At 42.2% G+C, this 16,449-nt stretch overlaps 1 protein-coding gene across 14 annotated transcripts in view; it reads left to right on the top strand.

Annotated features, from left to right (window-relative positions):
• The first annotated feature begins 341 nt into the window (after positions 1–341).
• The window catches only part of REPS1 (RALBP1 associated Eps domain containing 1), a 68,290-nt gene continuing 52,182 nt past the window's right edge, over positions 342–16,449 (top strand). For 3 of the 14 annotated variants that reach the window (XM_075035828.1, XM_075035829.1, XM_075035832.1), the window contains exon 1: positions 419–730. In XM_075035828.1, the coding sequence (XP_074891929.1) occupies positions 578–730 (153 nt within the window). In that variant the 5' untranslated portion in view covers positions 419–577. Of the gene's footprint in view, positions 731–1,244; positions 1,487–16,449 lie in introns of those variants that run through there. The other 11 variants (XM_075035833.1, XM_075035836.1, XM_075035824.1 and 8 more) reach the window with 8 other exon arrangements.

Here is a 16,449-nt window from a genome sequence, read left to right as displayed (position 1 = left end):
CACGGCCGGGCCGCGCCGCACCGCATCGCACATCCGGGCCCCGGGGCGGCCCCCCGCTCCCTCTCTCCCGGGGGGCGCCGCCGATGGCGTCGGCACCGCGACGCGGGGGAGGGGGCGGGCCCGCAGGCGGCGGAGGAAGGCCGTTGGCCCTTGTCGCTGCTGCCCCCGCCCCCCCCGGGCCTGGCGCTTCCGCCGCCGCTCGCGCGGTGGGGCCGGCGGCGCTGCGGCCGCTGGGCGCTCTGCCCCCGCCTCCCTTTCCGGGGCGCGCGCTGGCCGGGCGGTCGGCGCAGGCGCGGGGGAAGGCGCGCAGGCGCGCCGCCGTGTGGGCGGGCGGTGGGGGGAAGGTGTGAGCTCAGCCGCTCGCGCGCGGCGGTTGGCTGAGGCGCGCGGCGGCCGGCGGCGTCCCGCACGCCCTCCCACCCCCACCCCAGCCCCCTCCCCCGCCCCCCCCGCGACGGGCCGGGCGGCCACGGGCAGCCCCGCGCGCGCTCCGCCGACCCCCCCCCCGCCGGCCGGGCCGCCGCCGTTGGATGCGGGGCGGCGGCAGGAGCAGCGCCGCGCGGAGCCGGGGTGTAAGATGGAGGGCCTGACGCTGAGCGAGGCGGAGCAGCGCTACTACTGCGACCTCTTCTCCTACTGCGACACCGAGAGCACCAAGAAGGTGGCGTCCAACGGGCGGGTCCTGGAGCTCTTCCGCGCCGCGCAGCTGCCCAACGACGTGGTCATGCAGGTAGCCGTGGCGGGCCCCCGGGGCTGGGGGGGAGGCGACGGGCGACGGGCTCGGGCGCCGCCCCGCCGTGACCGCCCGCGGGCAGAGCAGCCCCGTCCGGCGCAGCCGCCCCTCCTCGCCGCCGCGCTCGGCTCGGCCCTCGCCCCCCCTTCGCGCCCGCCCGGCCGCCCTTCGGCGGGGGTCGTCCCGCCGGCGGCGGTGGCGGGCCGGGGCGGGGAGGCCGGGGCGGCAGCCGGCGGGAGAGTCGGGAGCTGTCGTCCGGGGCAGCAGCCGGCCACCTGAGCCCCGGCAGGAGGGGAAGGCTGAGCCTCTCCGGCGGAGAGGGAGGGGCGGGGGGCGCAGCGAGTTGCTGCGCCGAGCGTGCCTGCAGCAGGCCCCCGCTTGGGTACTCGTGGGGCCTCCGACTACGAGGCGGGGAAGGGGCTGTTGATCGTCTCTGCTGGCGACGTCCAGCAACTGGTAGGAGAGTGCCTGGTTTGCTTTGTGTCGGCAGAGGCCGTCCACAGCGTGAGAACCCCGGAGCATTTGGGGGATGCGGGGGAGATTCATCCCACAGTCAGCTGACGAAGAGCGACACAGAAGGAAAGCTGGGTTTGTACCGTCGGGCGCTGCTGACGCTGATCCACTTCGCCTAAGCCGTGCAGTCTTTTTTGGACATCGGTTCCCGGCAGGTGTTACCTTACCTGTAGTCATCAAGACGTTTCTAACAATGAAAAATGCAGCGCTAAGAATGACACGGGCCCCTACTTGCAATATGTATGTGCCCGGTTTTAGCACTTGCTTCCTTGGCCAGGTTACGTCTCAAAAGGTGTAGCAGCATTGCAGAGCTACCGACATAAAAAAGGGAAGGTCTGCTCTGATATGCCCTGTGTAATTATTTGAGGAAAGTATTCCCAGCGAACCATTCTTATGAACAGCTGTTTGTAATAATTTGCTGCTTCTGCAGTTCCCTCTGTCATTGTTCAGTGCTTTAAAGTTTATGTAGTGTTTGGAGCTGCTGTGGGTAGAACTGTATCTAAAATGCCATGCTGCTTTTTGTGCAGTTTCATCCTCAGCCTAGTGAGATAAGCAGACCTTTTAACAAAGCATTAAAGCTGCTGCAGCCGGAAATACGGCACGCAATTTTCAGTGTTCTGCAATTTAGTACCAGATTTCAGGAGAATACTTAGGCTTAACTAGGGTTACTGTTGATGTGTTCTGGGCTCCTAAGAGCAATGTGGTTAGTTAAAATGAGTTTAAGATGCAAAAATGTGGAAGAGGGCTGAATAAGAAATGCTTCTTACTGGTAAAACTAGTAATCCCTTATTTGATGACTTGTTAGACTGGACTTAATGGTAAGAGAGTCTGCATGCTCAGTATTGTGAGTGAGGTGTCTCAAGGGCCACCTGCTGCTGCTTTTTGTGTGTGGCCAACCCATTTCAGAAAAATCATCCCAGGAAAGTGAATGCTTACATGTTTGTTGTATTTAAAACCTATTTTCTGTAAAACTTGTCTGGACCACTGTATAGATAAAGTAGGCTTGTGCTAGAGATTTTGTTTCATGCAGGGATTTAGTGCAAGAACCTGGAAAGGCTTGGAAGTACTTGGAATTTGGAATACATGTGGTCACAGGTTATATCCTTGTCTGTTGCAGAGGAGGTAGGATGTTTTCTTGCAAAGTAGGTTGTGTCTGAAGAAGAGAAACTACTCGGGCATCATGCCATGGGTTCTACATAAATTAACTCAAGAAGTAGACCTGTCTTATCACTGTAGTGATCTCAAGGAAAACCTTGCAGTTAAAATGGCAAACAAGTATTAGATTGCCTGAGGAATGAGACTGTAAATAATAGAAAGAAAGTCAAAATGCCCTTAGCAGTTTGACCTGTTACGAATCTCTTGTCCAATCACTGTTGGTCACCTGTAAAGTGCCTTGTACTTGTGAGGGACAGAATCTAGTTGTCTAGTTATTTTGTGTTTTTCTTGAATTATGGCTGTAACTCAAATTAACACAGGCATGAATACATGGGATGGGGATTCTTTGAAGGGAAATTGCATTTGATGCTTTGGAAGCTGTGACTATGTTACTAAAACCTCAAGGTGATACAGCTTAAGGAATAGGGAAACCCTGTGGAAGAGATGGAATTTTCTTTTGACCACATGGTACTGTGTTCTTACCTGCTCATCTGAAGTACCTGATGCTTGTGGGGAAAGGAACTTGATTCAGTTACCCAATTCTTATGTAATCCTGCAATGCAAGTGTAGTACTAGTCACATGAATGCTAAGTACCTTCATAGGTGTGCAAAACATAGTACAAAATCACCGCTCTTCAAACTCACGGGGACCAAGTAGTCCTGAGGAGTTACCTCAAAGTTGTTTTTCCTCTTCAGTAGTGGAGGTCTGTAGATACTTTTGAATAATTCAGAATTGATTCTGTTGGAAATGAAAATGTGACAGTTGCATTTTTAGACCCATAACTTGTTTTGCTTGCAGATCTGTTGTTTGAAGTCTGGATATACATGCAAGCTTTCCTGCAAAGAGTTGTGTTTGAGATACATCTTGCAGCAGGAAGAGTTAATGCATGTGGCCAATTGTTCCTAATCATTCTCATTTCTGCCTCTAAGGTACACTGTCAGCTGCCTATTAAATGGGAATAAATGAACATATAGAAGACTGAAACAGTTATGGTTGTTGTATACAAATCACATGCTCACAAAGCAACAAAACCCTGGAAAAGAAAAGCTGTATGTCCACTTAGTACATGTCTGCAAAAGGACAGCCTTATTACCAGAACGAAAATACCACGCTTAAGGTGTTACAACCTTAACAGCACATGTGAGAACACCAGCCTTTATTAACCCATATTTCTGCCTTTTTGTGCACATCCTTGAAATCAGCATTAAGGTAGAAGATTTGCATAAAACAGTGAATAAAAGTGTGTGTGTGTTGGGATAACAAGTCCAGCTACTTCCCAACAGTTACATGAGTCTTTAAATTGCTCTCAGGGTGTGGTTTCACATTGCAGCTAAAGCAATCTAAGGGTGAGTTGCTGCTGAAGGAGGTGGTTCAGTCTTCCCCCTTCCCCCAGCCATGTGCTCCTGCTGCTGCTTCTTGCAAAGACGCTAGTGCCTGTTGGATGCTGTTATATGCTGGCATCAGGGGCTATGCAGGCAGAAAGTTAATAACAATTTTTTGTTGATTTTAACTCTGTATCAGCCAATGGGGTTGAATGAATGTCAGTGCTGGCACAAGGAAGGAGGCAGGAAAACCATTTGCTGATGAAGGGGAAGAGGAGAACTTTCCTTTTTCTAGAGCGGTTGGGTTTTTCAGTTGTGACCTAGCATGGGTTTCATGGTATCTTAAACCACTAGGAGCTGGAGCTACCTGATGCTGGCACTGACATTCATTTGAACAGATAGTGAGCTGGTTCGGGGAGCTTGTTCAGCCAAGAGTTAGGGGGTTTTTGTGAAGTTATTTTTCACTTGACTCAGCTGCCTGAGCTCATGGCTCAGTTGCATTTGTATTGGTGATTGTATTAGCAAGTAATATGACACAACACAAGTGCTGCTGAGGAGCTGCCATCCACCCTGTGTACGTATTTCAGAAGCTTTCCTTTGATAAAGTTCTGGCCTGGTCCCGTAGACTGAGTGTTAGCTGGGATTCATTAGGTGAACTCCTAGAGTGTATCTTCTAGGTTAGCTTCATACAAAAGAAATCTAGTTGTCTATTCTGGACTGGCTGCACAGTATGAACCAGAGCAGTGAGGGTGACCAGGAAATTGGCTTCAAAAGTACATTTCACGTCTGACCTAAAATGCTAATGTAGGTATGCTGTTAAAGTCAGTTCTTGGTGCCTCTGGTGTTGGAGTTGCTTGTAAAAGCTGCAGTCATGCAAAAAAATGTATTGTGAAGTTCATTACTTGTGCATGGGATTTCATATAATAGCTGTCCCATTTGTTCAATTTGTAGAGTTCTTATTTAGGTGATTTAATCACAATGTTTTACGAACTTGTGCTCTTCTCTTTGATTATGAATTGTAGAAACTTCACAAGGCAAGAAGCAAATCAATTGTGCATATGATAGTCATCTGAAATTAATGAGTCAAGGGATCTTGCTTTAAAATACAACATTACTATGAAACAACAAATATACCAGTATTTACATGTACTTTCTCTAAAACGAATGAATTGTCATCTTCAGTGTTGGCGTTGTATGGCAATGTTACCTGACTGCTAATTTGGTGTTAGAAAGTCTTTGAAATGACAGATGAATCATACAATTACACCCAGTTTCTTCAATTACAATATGATTGCATTAGCCCGTTAAAAAACTAGTGTAAAGTGTATTTTTGGCTCTTGTTAGCCAATTTCAAGCTTTTTTTTTTCATTTCTAAGGAGTCTTTACAGACAGATTAGTTTTGATTGTTCTTGTCATTGATGGAAAAAAATTACTGTCTCTGTTTGTCTACCTCAACTCTCTGTCAGAGTTTGCTGCATTCACATCAGAAGTTGTAAGAAAGTGCATACCTGTGATGCAGCTGCTTCATTGCAAAGTCTAGAGTCTTAGCGTAAAGCCTCATTCATCAGCTACAATTTCGGCACTGTGCAGAAAAACAGCTAAGGTGCAGGCATATGCTGCCTTCTGTTGTTCTTGGGGTGATAGCTTTTGGCGAACACAGGGAACAGAGAACACGCAATGGTAGCCTCCTTAGATGCGAGAGCTCATCTGCTAGCACGTGGTACCATTATAACTGGAATTATAAGCCATAGGCAAAACATGGGAAAACAAAACTGCAGATTCATGGTTTAAAATGTTGGCCACTTTGTTGGAGAATGGATGTAGAAAGTGATCTAAGAAGAATAAAAACTTGTTCACAGTGATTTTATTGTTGCAGTTGGTGTTTCAGTGAATTTTCCTGCATGAAGACTACCTGTTTATCAAATCAGTGGAGTTTACTAAATGCTAACTGCAAATGGAAGCTGAGCCAGGGCACGCTTAGGGTTACCTGTGTGGTCGAGACATGCAGAAGACTCAACCTTGTTCTGGTTAATTTGCTGGATTTATTATTTCTTCAGAGCTGGTGGGGTAAGAAGTTAGAACTCCTTATATGCAGCAAATCCCATGCCTTCCTTTCAGCAATTTGGTTTTGGAGTAGATTTAAAAATACACAGAACTTTCAGATCTTTTTTAAAAAAAAAAAAGTATGCTGTGTAAAAAGCTTTCCTTTCCTAATAGTGACCTTTACCTAATCTGCAAACAAGCCCGAATTTTAAAAAGAAATCACTTAATTGAATCCAACCCCTACGTTTTGGGTTTATATTTTTTATTTTAAAGCTTACAGCTTTTCTATGTGACATTTTAAAATAAAATTAGTTTAGATTTCTTCTGAGACAATATTCACAACCGGTCATTATTAAGGCATTTTTCCAGTGCAGAAATGTATAACTGTAACATTTTTCTTACTTATAATATTTTGTTAGACTCATCAACTTTATGGTGCTCAGACTGTAGCCTTTTATGATTATAATCATAGGCAATTTATATATAAAATTTATATATAATATTTAAAGGATGTTTGTACATACTTTATGCTGTATCTCAGTTCTCATTTAGGGAATGAGTTGTTAGAAATTTGTTGTAAATACAAACAGTGCCTGGATCCACAGTTTAGAGTATCCAGTTTGTGAATTATGGAAGGTTTTTTTTCCCCTCAGATGTTAATGTAATAGAGTATTTTTCTTTCCTCTCAGCTGAGCAGTAGGTTAGTTTTGTTCCTCTGTAATGATGAGATGTATAAGCAGTCTACTCTCTGTTAGTGCCAGAAATGGCTCTTAGTCTGCTCTAACCTGTGAATTGTGCTTTGAGTTTTCTGCAGTATTCTGGTAAAAATGTTTACTTTAGTGATGTTACCTTCACAGAGGCTATAGTGAGCTGCAAATTGTTTACAGTTTTTTAGTTTGAGTAGTCTCATGTCTCAGCAGAATTTAGTCAGAGAATAATCATTGGTTTTGAAGTGAAAGACAGGAAGTTAATAGCAAAACTTTAGGAGTGTAGATTAAGTCTATTAGACTTACATTTGTTTTCAGCTGATTTCTCAGTGTAATTGTTTTTCAGCCTTTGAAATTGACTGGCATTTATACTGTATAGTCACTTATGTAGTAAATAATTCCTTCATAATTCTGAATGCCAGCACAGCACTCAGCTAATTTCAAGTATCACAGCTCAGCTTTGTTTGAAAACAGTATATTTTTTTCTTTTTAAATATGCTGTCGGATGACAGCAGGGATGATTAATACCCATTCTGGCATGGCTGGATAGGATTCTAAAATCTATTCAGAAATATCAGGGCCTTTGGCAAACACAGCTGTCTTAGAATCAAGTTAGCTGTACAAAATTATGGATTGTAAACTTGATCTCTTTCCTGTAAAGGTGATTCTTTTGTATTAGAAGTTTTGAGCACTTCACCCACTGTCTGTGAAAAATGGCAAGCATGTCTTCATCTGAGTCTGATCTTCAATAAATATTACTGCAGATACTGTGAAATGATAGGACTTCGCTGGCAGTCTCTATGACTTTTCAATTATATTTGCTAGCTTTCAAAATATTAGTCCTTACAGACAAGTTTCACACCTATTGGGTCATAAATATTTGCTGTTTAGATCAGCCCTTCTCATAGAATTCCTAGACTTCAAATTGGAGTTCTGCTCTGTGCTTAAATGAGTTTGAAGTCAGAAGTGAGTGCAGGAGCAATATGTTGACTATCAAATTTTTCTCACTGGAGTTCCAGTAATGATTAGTGTAAGAATGTATTTACCACTTATTCTTTTTCCTTTAGCATTTCTTTAGACCATGGGGCTATTATTAAGCCAGTGGTGTCATTCTTTCTGAACTAACTTACTGAGTTGGTGATAATGTTTGTGACTTGCTTGTTTTTCCAGTTGGGTTTGGTCTCTAAAGAGTTAAATTATCCCCTGCACTTCTTATACAAAAAAATACATTATGACTTAGGCATGCCTGTCTGTGTATAGGAACTGTGTATTGATAGGTTAAAGGACTTGGAAAAGATGACAGTCTGACCTGAATTTCTGAAATGGTTGACTTCTGACATCTAAAATGCTCCTGAAGTATAGTAACAGCAATGAGTAGGCTCAGTTTCAAATATATTTTTCAACTTCAGTAATCCCAGAAAAGGGTGACCAGGACTGAGCTGTGTAAAATTTAGCATTAGGTGCTGACACTCCAGCTTCAGACTATTAGTTGTGAATTTTGTAGAAAAGTCTGTTCTTACCGCAATAGTGCGTATGACTTTGTTTTTTCTGAATTAAAATATCTTAAATCATTTAAGACCTAGTGTTAGCAGCTCTATTCTGAGTCTCAAATGTAGCTCTGTGAAGCTGCAGTTTTTAGAACTTTAAACTGAGGTGTGTTTAAACTTTGATAGACACACTGTTAAGACTTGTTAAAACAGATGGAGATGGGAAAGCAGCATAAAGTAATGGGCACAGTAGCTTCAGGTAAACTTGTACGGAAGTGCTCGGGAATAACAAGACCAGATCTGAGCAGTCCTATTTGGCCAGGCCACAGCACAACCGCTAAATCTCAGATCAGAGAATGCCTTAATCTTCATTTTACATTAGCAAAAAGCCAGAAGCTTGTGTTCATTCTTTGAGGCTTTTCTGTCTTACGTTTGTTCTGGCATAGCGATGGAAGGTGATGTGTGGAGAAAATATTGAAATCAAAAAAGTAAGAAAATGAGTATTAACAAGGAACATCAATCACTGGAATGCTTCCATTACAAAGGAGATCTGAAAGGAATCAAAATGTCTATATAAATGCTGCTCTCTTCAGCATTTAGCACTTAAGTAGAAATTTTGCAGGAAAAATACTCAACTTGGTGCTGCATGGCAGGAGCATCCACAATTAGAACGTCCATGTGACCTCCCTCCCACTATTTGTTATTAGAGTAATAATTTGAAATACTAACTATATTATTGCTGTAAGATACTTCTCCAATGCCTGCTGAAGCTAGATGCTGTCTTGGTGCTTATGTGTATACTTTGGCTGCTACTGGTTGTTCCAGAAGAGACAATCCCTTGAAAGTTATAGAATCATCCTGGAGTCTCAAATTGTCGCAGACTGACTCAGGCGTTGAGAGTTCCTGCTAAAGTGTGTTTTTTCATCTCCTGTTGCTTGAACTCTTCATGGCACCATCAGGAAAAAGGAGAGACCCTTGTTTTGAGGGCAGTTCTTGGCAGCCTGGTATGTGAATTTGTCTTTCCCTTCTAAGGAGGGTTTCTTCGGGCAAGACAAAGACGTTGGAGTTGCAAGTGCTCTTAATGGAACATTCTGTTCAGTTGCTCCACCTCTACCTTTTCTGCCTCTCTTAAATGCAAAGCATGCAACTTTCTTGAGGCTGCAGCCTTACAAGAACTTTAGAGTCAAATGAACAAACTATTGCTATCAGCCACATATTCCCATGTGCCTTGTAGCTGCTGAGGTGTTTGTTGGTTGTACAGTAGACAGATTCAGTTTAATAAAAGAGTAGCACAGTAACTTTTAGCTGGCTTACTGAGTGGAGTAATCATACTGTGGGATCAGATAGAGGAGCAACAAACAGTTAGTGCTCAGGAATGGGGAACTCTGCAGCTGAGAGCAGAGGAGGGAGGAGCTATTTAGGTTAAGTAGTAATGTGAAATTGCATAGGAAGAAGAGACAGGTATGTGGAATATCTCCTTCTTTTAAAAGAACCTCTCTTTGTGCATCAAGAATTAGAAATGGTTCTTGTAGGTCCCCAGGCTGTCTTCTGCTGCTTCAGATTTTTTTTTATTTCCAGTTCTTCTTGCTGCTTTATTACCATTACTGCTTGTAAGGTACCTTTCTCATGAGCACCTTCTCTGCCAGAACAGCAGTAGAGAGAATCTTAATGGAAGCAAAGAGCAACTCTGCCTTGAGGTCTTCCAGCTGTGACTTTTTACTTGAGAGGATAGTAGTTGCTTTCTAAGTGAGTCTTCATCTGGCTGTTTGGATTTTCCTTTCAGAAAGGAATGTGCTTCTTTATGCTGTCCTCTTTTTGAGAGTATTTGGCAATGACTTGTTTATGAGTTATAGTCAAGTAGGACAGTCTATAGCTCTAGATCTTTGGAGAAGTGGCTGCTTTAAATCAGTATCTTGAACTTTTTGTAGTTGCTGTGCAGCTGCCTCATCTTTGTGGATTGACTCATGGTGGTTACCATGTACTACCAAATCAGGAAGGGAACCACTGATCTCTAGAGAGCTGTGGAGCTCTGCATAAGAGTCTCTGCAGGTAAGATTCATGTGTATGGCTTTTAACAGCTTTTGCAGGAGCTGTTAGCAAGACCACAGACTTTGACTGAACATGGAAAAATCAAAGCTACTGCGTTAGGAAGTGTCTTTGATAAGTGAGGCTAATCCACCATAAACATACGTGCTAGCAGGAACAACAGGTGATGCTGCAGACTGCTTTTGGAATAGGTTGAAGTCAGGAATGACCTAAAATACAACTGGTTCAAAAAGTACTACAGTAGGTGAAAATTCTACGTGTGGGGTTTTTTTTTTGTGTGTGTGGTGTTCAACATATTCGCTTGTTAAGATACATATTTATTATGTGCATCTGTCATAAATAGGAGTTTGAAATTTTAAGTGCTTTTTGTTTGTTGCTTTTCTATTAACAGTGTGAAAGCATGACTCCAAATCTGCCAACCCCTGCCAACTCAGGGAATGGACACTTGTAAAACATCCCAAAGTACAGGGGCAGAATGATTCCTGTGAGGCTTAAAATACTGGGTCATTTTTTTGAACAGCTAATTCTTTATTTCTGATGTGATTAATTCTGAAATTTCATTTGATTGAAACATATGTTTGGACCTGAAATGACCTGTGGAATGGGAAAGTTTTGTTCTAAGTATCTATAGAGAATTAATTGTCAGAGCTGATGAGTAGCTTTTTCTTCCTGTTGGTATTCTAGCAGTCTGCTTCCACTGTGGATACGTGCGGTGTGAAAATCAAGGGCGGAGAAGTATTAGGAGAGGCTCAGACAGTAGAAGACTCTAAGTATTTCATTGCCAGAGAGCGTGTGTCATCTTGGAAGTCCTCCAATACTATTGGTTTTATTTCTTTAAAGGCCTGTGTTCTCAAGCCAGGTTTGTGGCATTGACTGAGATCCATCTTCATGGAACAGTCAGTAAGACTTAAAAGGAAGACCTTACTAGTTCTTATGCAACAAAGTACAACAATGTCCCAAATATACTCTGTGCCTGGGAATTCTTAGTATCAACTAATTAACTATTATTTACTACTATGCTTCTTAAGTACCTAATAAGATAAATGTATGTATTAGAGGTAAGGCTATACTTGCTGTTCAGCACATACACATTTCCTACTTCACGCTTATTGAATTAAATATAGCAGTTCTTGATATCCTTCATAAATGCATTTTGCAAATGATTTTCGGATAGGCGTAAGACTGTTTAAATATTTATCATGTACTGCTATTAATGCTGAAACATAGAATTCAGAGCAATACTTGGACTGTTTCTTTTCGCAGTGTTTTTTTGTCCTGTCTCCAATTTTTTTTTTCTTCTTATGTGCCACCATGTGCCAAGGTTTGTGGAGCCTAGCAGAGAACTGGGTCAGTGGCTTGACTTGGTTAAAAATAACTCATCAAAAGAAGGATCTTTGTCAGTTCTCTTGTCTTGTTCCTGCTACGCAGTGCTGTCAACAACTGTTGCATCTGAGAAGCTACATGTCAAGTGAGATTTTTCTGAAGAAAAGTTAAAAATTCTAGATGAATAACTAATCAGTATTGCTTTGTCCAGTTGATGATAGGTGAAAGACTGTAGTTAGAAAACTGTGTCGGGCTGTGGTCTGCAATTAGTGAGACAGATTGAGATAAATGAAGTGACAGGAACTGATGCATTGAACAGTGGTTGCAGAATAACAAGATTACAGTGTAATGAATTGTGAGGAAAGAAAGTTATTCAACCTGGGAAAAAAGCACAAAGGAGTTTTTCATACGTTTTTGGTATGTAGTGACGGTCAGGTTTTTCTTCTGCTACAATAGCAATGATTAGGAAATATTTTTTCTCAGCTTCCCTTATACATCCCCAGATTACACTGCACTGTAGAGATATGGTTAATTTTTGTTGTAGCTGAGGTGAGCGGATTACATGACTTCAGAAGAGCACCTTTGTAGGACAGCATATTCTAGTACACAATTTGAGGCTGTATTGCAATAAACGTTTAATTTGGAAAACATCCTGTTGTATCTGTTTAATGCTTAAGTTTGCAAAGGGCTTTAGAATTCTTGTCAATGAATTGCTGCATATGAGATACAGAAATAACATTTTTGACATGATAACTTTTTTCATTTTAAACTGTGAAACAAAATCAGTCTGTATTCAGTTACGTTTTCATTAAATAACCTAAAACTGAATACAGGTTATTCTTTTTTAAAATTTTAGCTTTTTTTAAATCTGAGGTAAAACATTAGTGGTTTTTTTTTTAATGCATTGCTTGCTTTTCATTAAAAAGTTATTGTCAATATGCACAGTAAAACTCAAAAAATCGTGTACTAAATACTGAAGCACAAGTATATTCATATGTTCTGGTTTAACTCAAGCTTGTATCATATATTGTAAAATGAATGTGAAAACTGGTTTTGCACCTCTGGTGCATGGTTTATATTGTTCATGGTGATTGTTTCATTTAAACATAAGAGAAGGCTTTTGTACTGTAAGGGTGATCAAACACTGAAAGAGGTTGCTCAGAGAGGTTGTAGTCTCCCTCCTTGGATATACTCAAAATCCAACTGGACATGGTCCTAAGTAACCTGCTGTAGCTGAACCTGCTTTGAGCAGTGTCAGTGGAGTGGGTGATCTCCAGAGGACCTTTCCTAGCTCAATTATACTGTGCTTCTGCATAGGGTTTCTTTGTGTTTATTAATAATAAAAAAAAAAGTCTTACACCAACAATGCAAACGTGAAAATTCCTGCCAAGTCACAGTAGGACTACTAGAATACCTCAAATTAAGAATGTGTTAATAAAATCAGGACCAAAATGTATATTCTGAATCCCAGTTCTTCTTTCTTGCTTTGTATCAATATGTGTTTGTTTTGTTTTTTGGTTTTTTTGTGGGTAGGTCTGTGTTTATGTCCTAGTTTGGATGAGGTGATACAAAAGGTCCTCCTTTGAGCTTGTTCATTCCTCCCTCCCATCAGCATATACCATGTGTGTTGTAGCTTCCAGCCTTTGAAAGGTGCCTTGAAGTCTTGCCTCTTACCACCCTCTGGTATGGAACAGTAGGTACTTTAGTAAGTCTCTCCAAGCAGATGAAAATATTTTTATCTTTACTATGTAGGTGACATGCATGTTGCTTCATTTATTGTTTTACCATTGAAGTCATCCCTGTTTAAACACTGTTGTACTTTTGCATGAATAATGTTTACAGATAATGGACTTGATTTGCCTTGTAGAAGAACCTGGGGGCAGGTGGACTGTGATATTCTGGAAGACTCTCCCAGAGAGGTTTTCTGAGTTCTGGAGAGTGTGTTTCATTTGATACAGATGTGATTTGTTCCACTTCACCTGGAATTTTTAAAGGTTCTCAAGTCTTAGGTTTTTTTGTTCACAAACGTTTCCAAGTTCAAGAACCTCTTATTTGAGACCTGTAAGAGTTCTAGAAGGTATGTGCTTGAAATGGTGCCCTTTGTCAACATACTGCTTCCTGTGCATGTCCAATCTGCGCCAATTCCTGATTTTGTTGATGCTGCTGTTACTTCTTTGCAGTATGATGACTGAGTGTGCAATTTCATAATTTACAGCTACCACACTCAGGTTGTTTTTTGTATCAACAGATTCCAGCAGTTCTGGAGCTTCAAAAAGTTGTTGGCCTTAATCTGGTTAATTGCAGTAGTGTGACCTCAGGATCTTCATATTTAAGGAGTTGAAAACAGTCATGGAGCATTTTGTCTTGAAGATGGCTCTGCATTCCTTGAAGAGTTTAAGGAATTCCTTATCCTCTCTTTTCCTAAGAAGATGAAAGCCCTAACCATAAATCTTGGAAGCTATCCCTTGATTATTTTGTTATTATCCACCACCCCACCCCCCCTTCCCCCCCGGTCAGTATAGCTTATTACCTGTTGAATATTTAAATCCTCTTTCAAGGAGATTATAGCTAGGCTGTTTTGAGTGTGTTCAAGCATGCTGTCAGACCGCAGAGGAGTTTCCACTAGAAGTTTGCATTTAATGATTTTACTCCACCTTCAGTCATGTTTCTGATTGGGTTATATTCTGTGTTTGAAATAGAGGACTCCTTTAGCTATATATGGGTGGATTTGACAGCTACTTGTTCAGCAGCAAAAGGGCATTCTTTTCTGTTGGGTTTTTTTTTTTATCCTTTTTCCTTTTTGTGATACACTAGATGTAAGTATTTTCTACATTTATATCTATTTACTTTGAATCCGTGCTTGTCTTTCCTTTCTTATACTTACCTGCCATGGTAGCTTAATTAATTCAGTTTTTAACTGAAACTTTTTTCAATCTGGCAGTACTGACTAGCTCCAAACAAGATAATTTCTAGTCCAGCATTGGCTTTGAAATTGCCCAAAGCCATTACTGCCTAATGATTCCATAGCCTCCAAATACCTGCATCATTGCTTCCTTTCATAAGAAGCTTTTCCAGAGTCTGCTCAGTTATTCATCTGTCAATGCTAGGCCATTGGATCCACAAGCTTTTTCTGTGTTGGGTGTAGTCAAGTACGTGGATGTTCATCAGTCTTCCAGGATACAGTGCTTTAAAAAAGGAATTGTTCTTGCTGTTGCACTGGTTTTGATTGCTACCTGTCTCTTGAATCTCCACTGCTTTAGTTCTCCCAGTTATTTAAACTTAGTGTAATTATTTTACGTTGGCTACAGGCAATTTATTTTAGATGTTGATGCCTCAAAGTTTTTATTGAGTTGTCACCTGTCAATTTACACTGTCAATTCTTTCCTCGTGGCACTTCCTGTAGTCCAACAAACCTATTGAAACTAATTTGTTGTAGTCAACTGAACTGAATTATTTCCTTTTAGTTACTGAACTTTAGAAAATGCCCTGTTATCCCCTGACTTCTGTCCATACATCATGCTGCAGAAATACGATAATGGGAAAATACAAATGACACACGTGCTGTAGGACAATGTGAGAAGTATAATGCAGACATAGTCAAGTGATTTAATGCAGCTAGCTTCTGTCCAGCAGGATCTGAGCTGCATGCACAGCCCTAGACCTGCTGATCCTCTTGGGTCTTGCTGATCCTCTTGGGTCTTCCTTGGGACTAAGTATTTGTCAGCTTCCCACACCTTCCTGTGACAGGTTTTACAAGAGCTTATTTTCAAGAGGTCCTAGAATCCTGGTGCATGGTAAGGAAATACCCAAGCAGCTTTTTGGTGAGCCGTATCTAGCTCAGCTGTAGTTAATAAACCCATCCGTTTGATTGTACAGAGTTACCAAAGTCTATTTCCTGTTTCAGCAGTGCTGAAGCACACAGACTAACTCTTTGTGGATCATGTAGTTCAGTTGCTGCTGTGTGAAAATGTAGCTGGCTTTTTCCACTTGGAACTTGCCTGCAAGCAGGGCTCCTCTGCCCTTCGGAACTGTGTCCTCTGAAAGCTGGGAAATCTTTCAGGATGGCTTTCTCTAAGCCCAGTAACAGTCCATCCCAGTAGTTAGAAAAATGAGCAGATGTGTCAAGAGCCCAGATTTGCCAAACAGGGAACTTATGACTGAGCTCTGGTGGGAATGGTGAGGAGAGAAATTAGCGCCCATGAACGTAGATGAAGTTGGGATTCTCAGTGCCTTCTCTGCATTGATCTTCACAGATAAGGTCTCATGGGCCTTTGTGCCTGGAGATGGGATTGAAGGAGGAGAGAAACTAGTCGCACTACAAGAAGATTGATGGATCTCTTGAGAAATCTCAAGTTCGTGGGATTAGATGGAATGCTTCTGAGGGTGCTGAGAGCTAGCTAATGTCATTGCAAGCTGGCTTTCTCTGAATAATTGTGGAGATCAGGGGTGGGCCTCAATGACTGGAGAAAGACACATTGCCGCCATCTTCAGGAAGAGCAGGAAGGTTGATTTGGGGAACTGCAGGCTGGCCAGCTGCACTTTGGTCCCTGAGAAATGGTGGAGCAGGTCTGCTTGGAAGCCATTTCTGGGCATATGAAGGTGAAAACAGTAATTAGGATTAGCAAGCATGGATTTACCAGGAGTACTTGTCAACCACATTGTCTGCTGTGATGGAAAGACTAGAACTGTGGTTGAGGAGAGAAAAGCAGTGATGTCATCTACCTTGACTTCAACAAGGCTTTCACCATGGTGTCCAAGAGCATCCTTGTGTCTCATTTGGAACATTACAGCCTAGATGAGACTGCTAGATAGATAAAAAGTCTGGATCATGGAGCTCAGGGAGTCTGATTTGGGATGTGTCATGCTTCATATCTTACCAGTGACCTGGCACAAACAGGAATGTACCCTCAAGTTTGCAGGTCTTCAGTGTGGAGGGGTGTGCAGTCAGTATGTTTGTATACATGGCTGCTGTCTGGAGGGACCAGAATTCATAACAAAAGACAAAACCACCTTTCTGTTATATAGAATGCCAGGGGAAGAAGAGGGAATAACACCACTTCTTTGTTGTATTTCTTAAATGAAATGGCATCTGTTTGGCATTGTTTGAAGAACCTGAAGT

The sequence above is a fragment of the Buteo buteo genome, chromosome 9, assembly GCF_964188355.1.
Source record: "Buteo buteo chromosome 9, bButBut1.hap1.1, whole genome shotgun sequence".
Lineage (NCBI taxonomy): Eukaryota > Metazoa > Chordata > Aves > Accipitriformes > Accipitridae > Buteo > Buteo buteo.
Note: the sequence above shows the minus strand (reverse complement) of the source record. Positions and strands in the feature narration are given on the sequence as shown.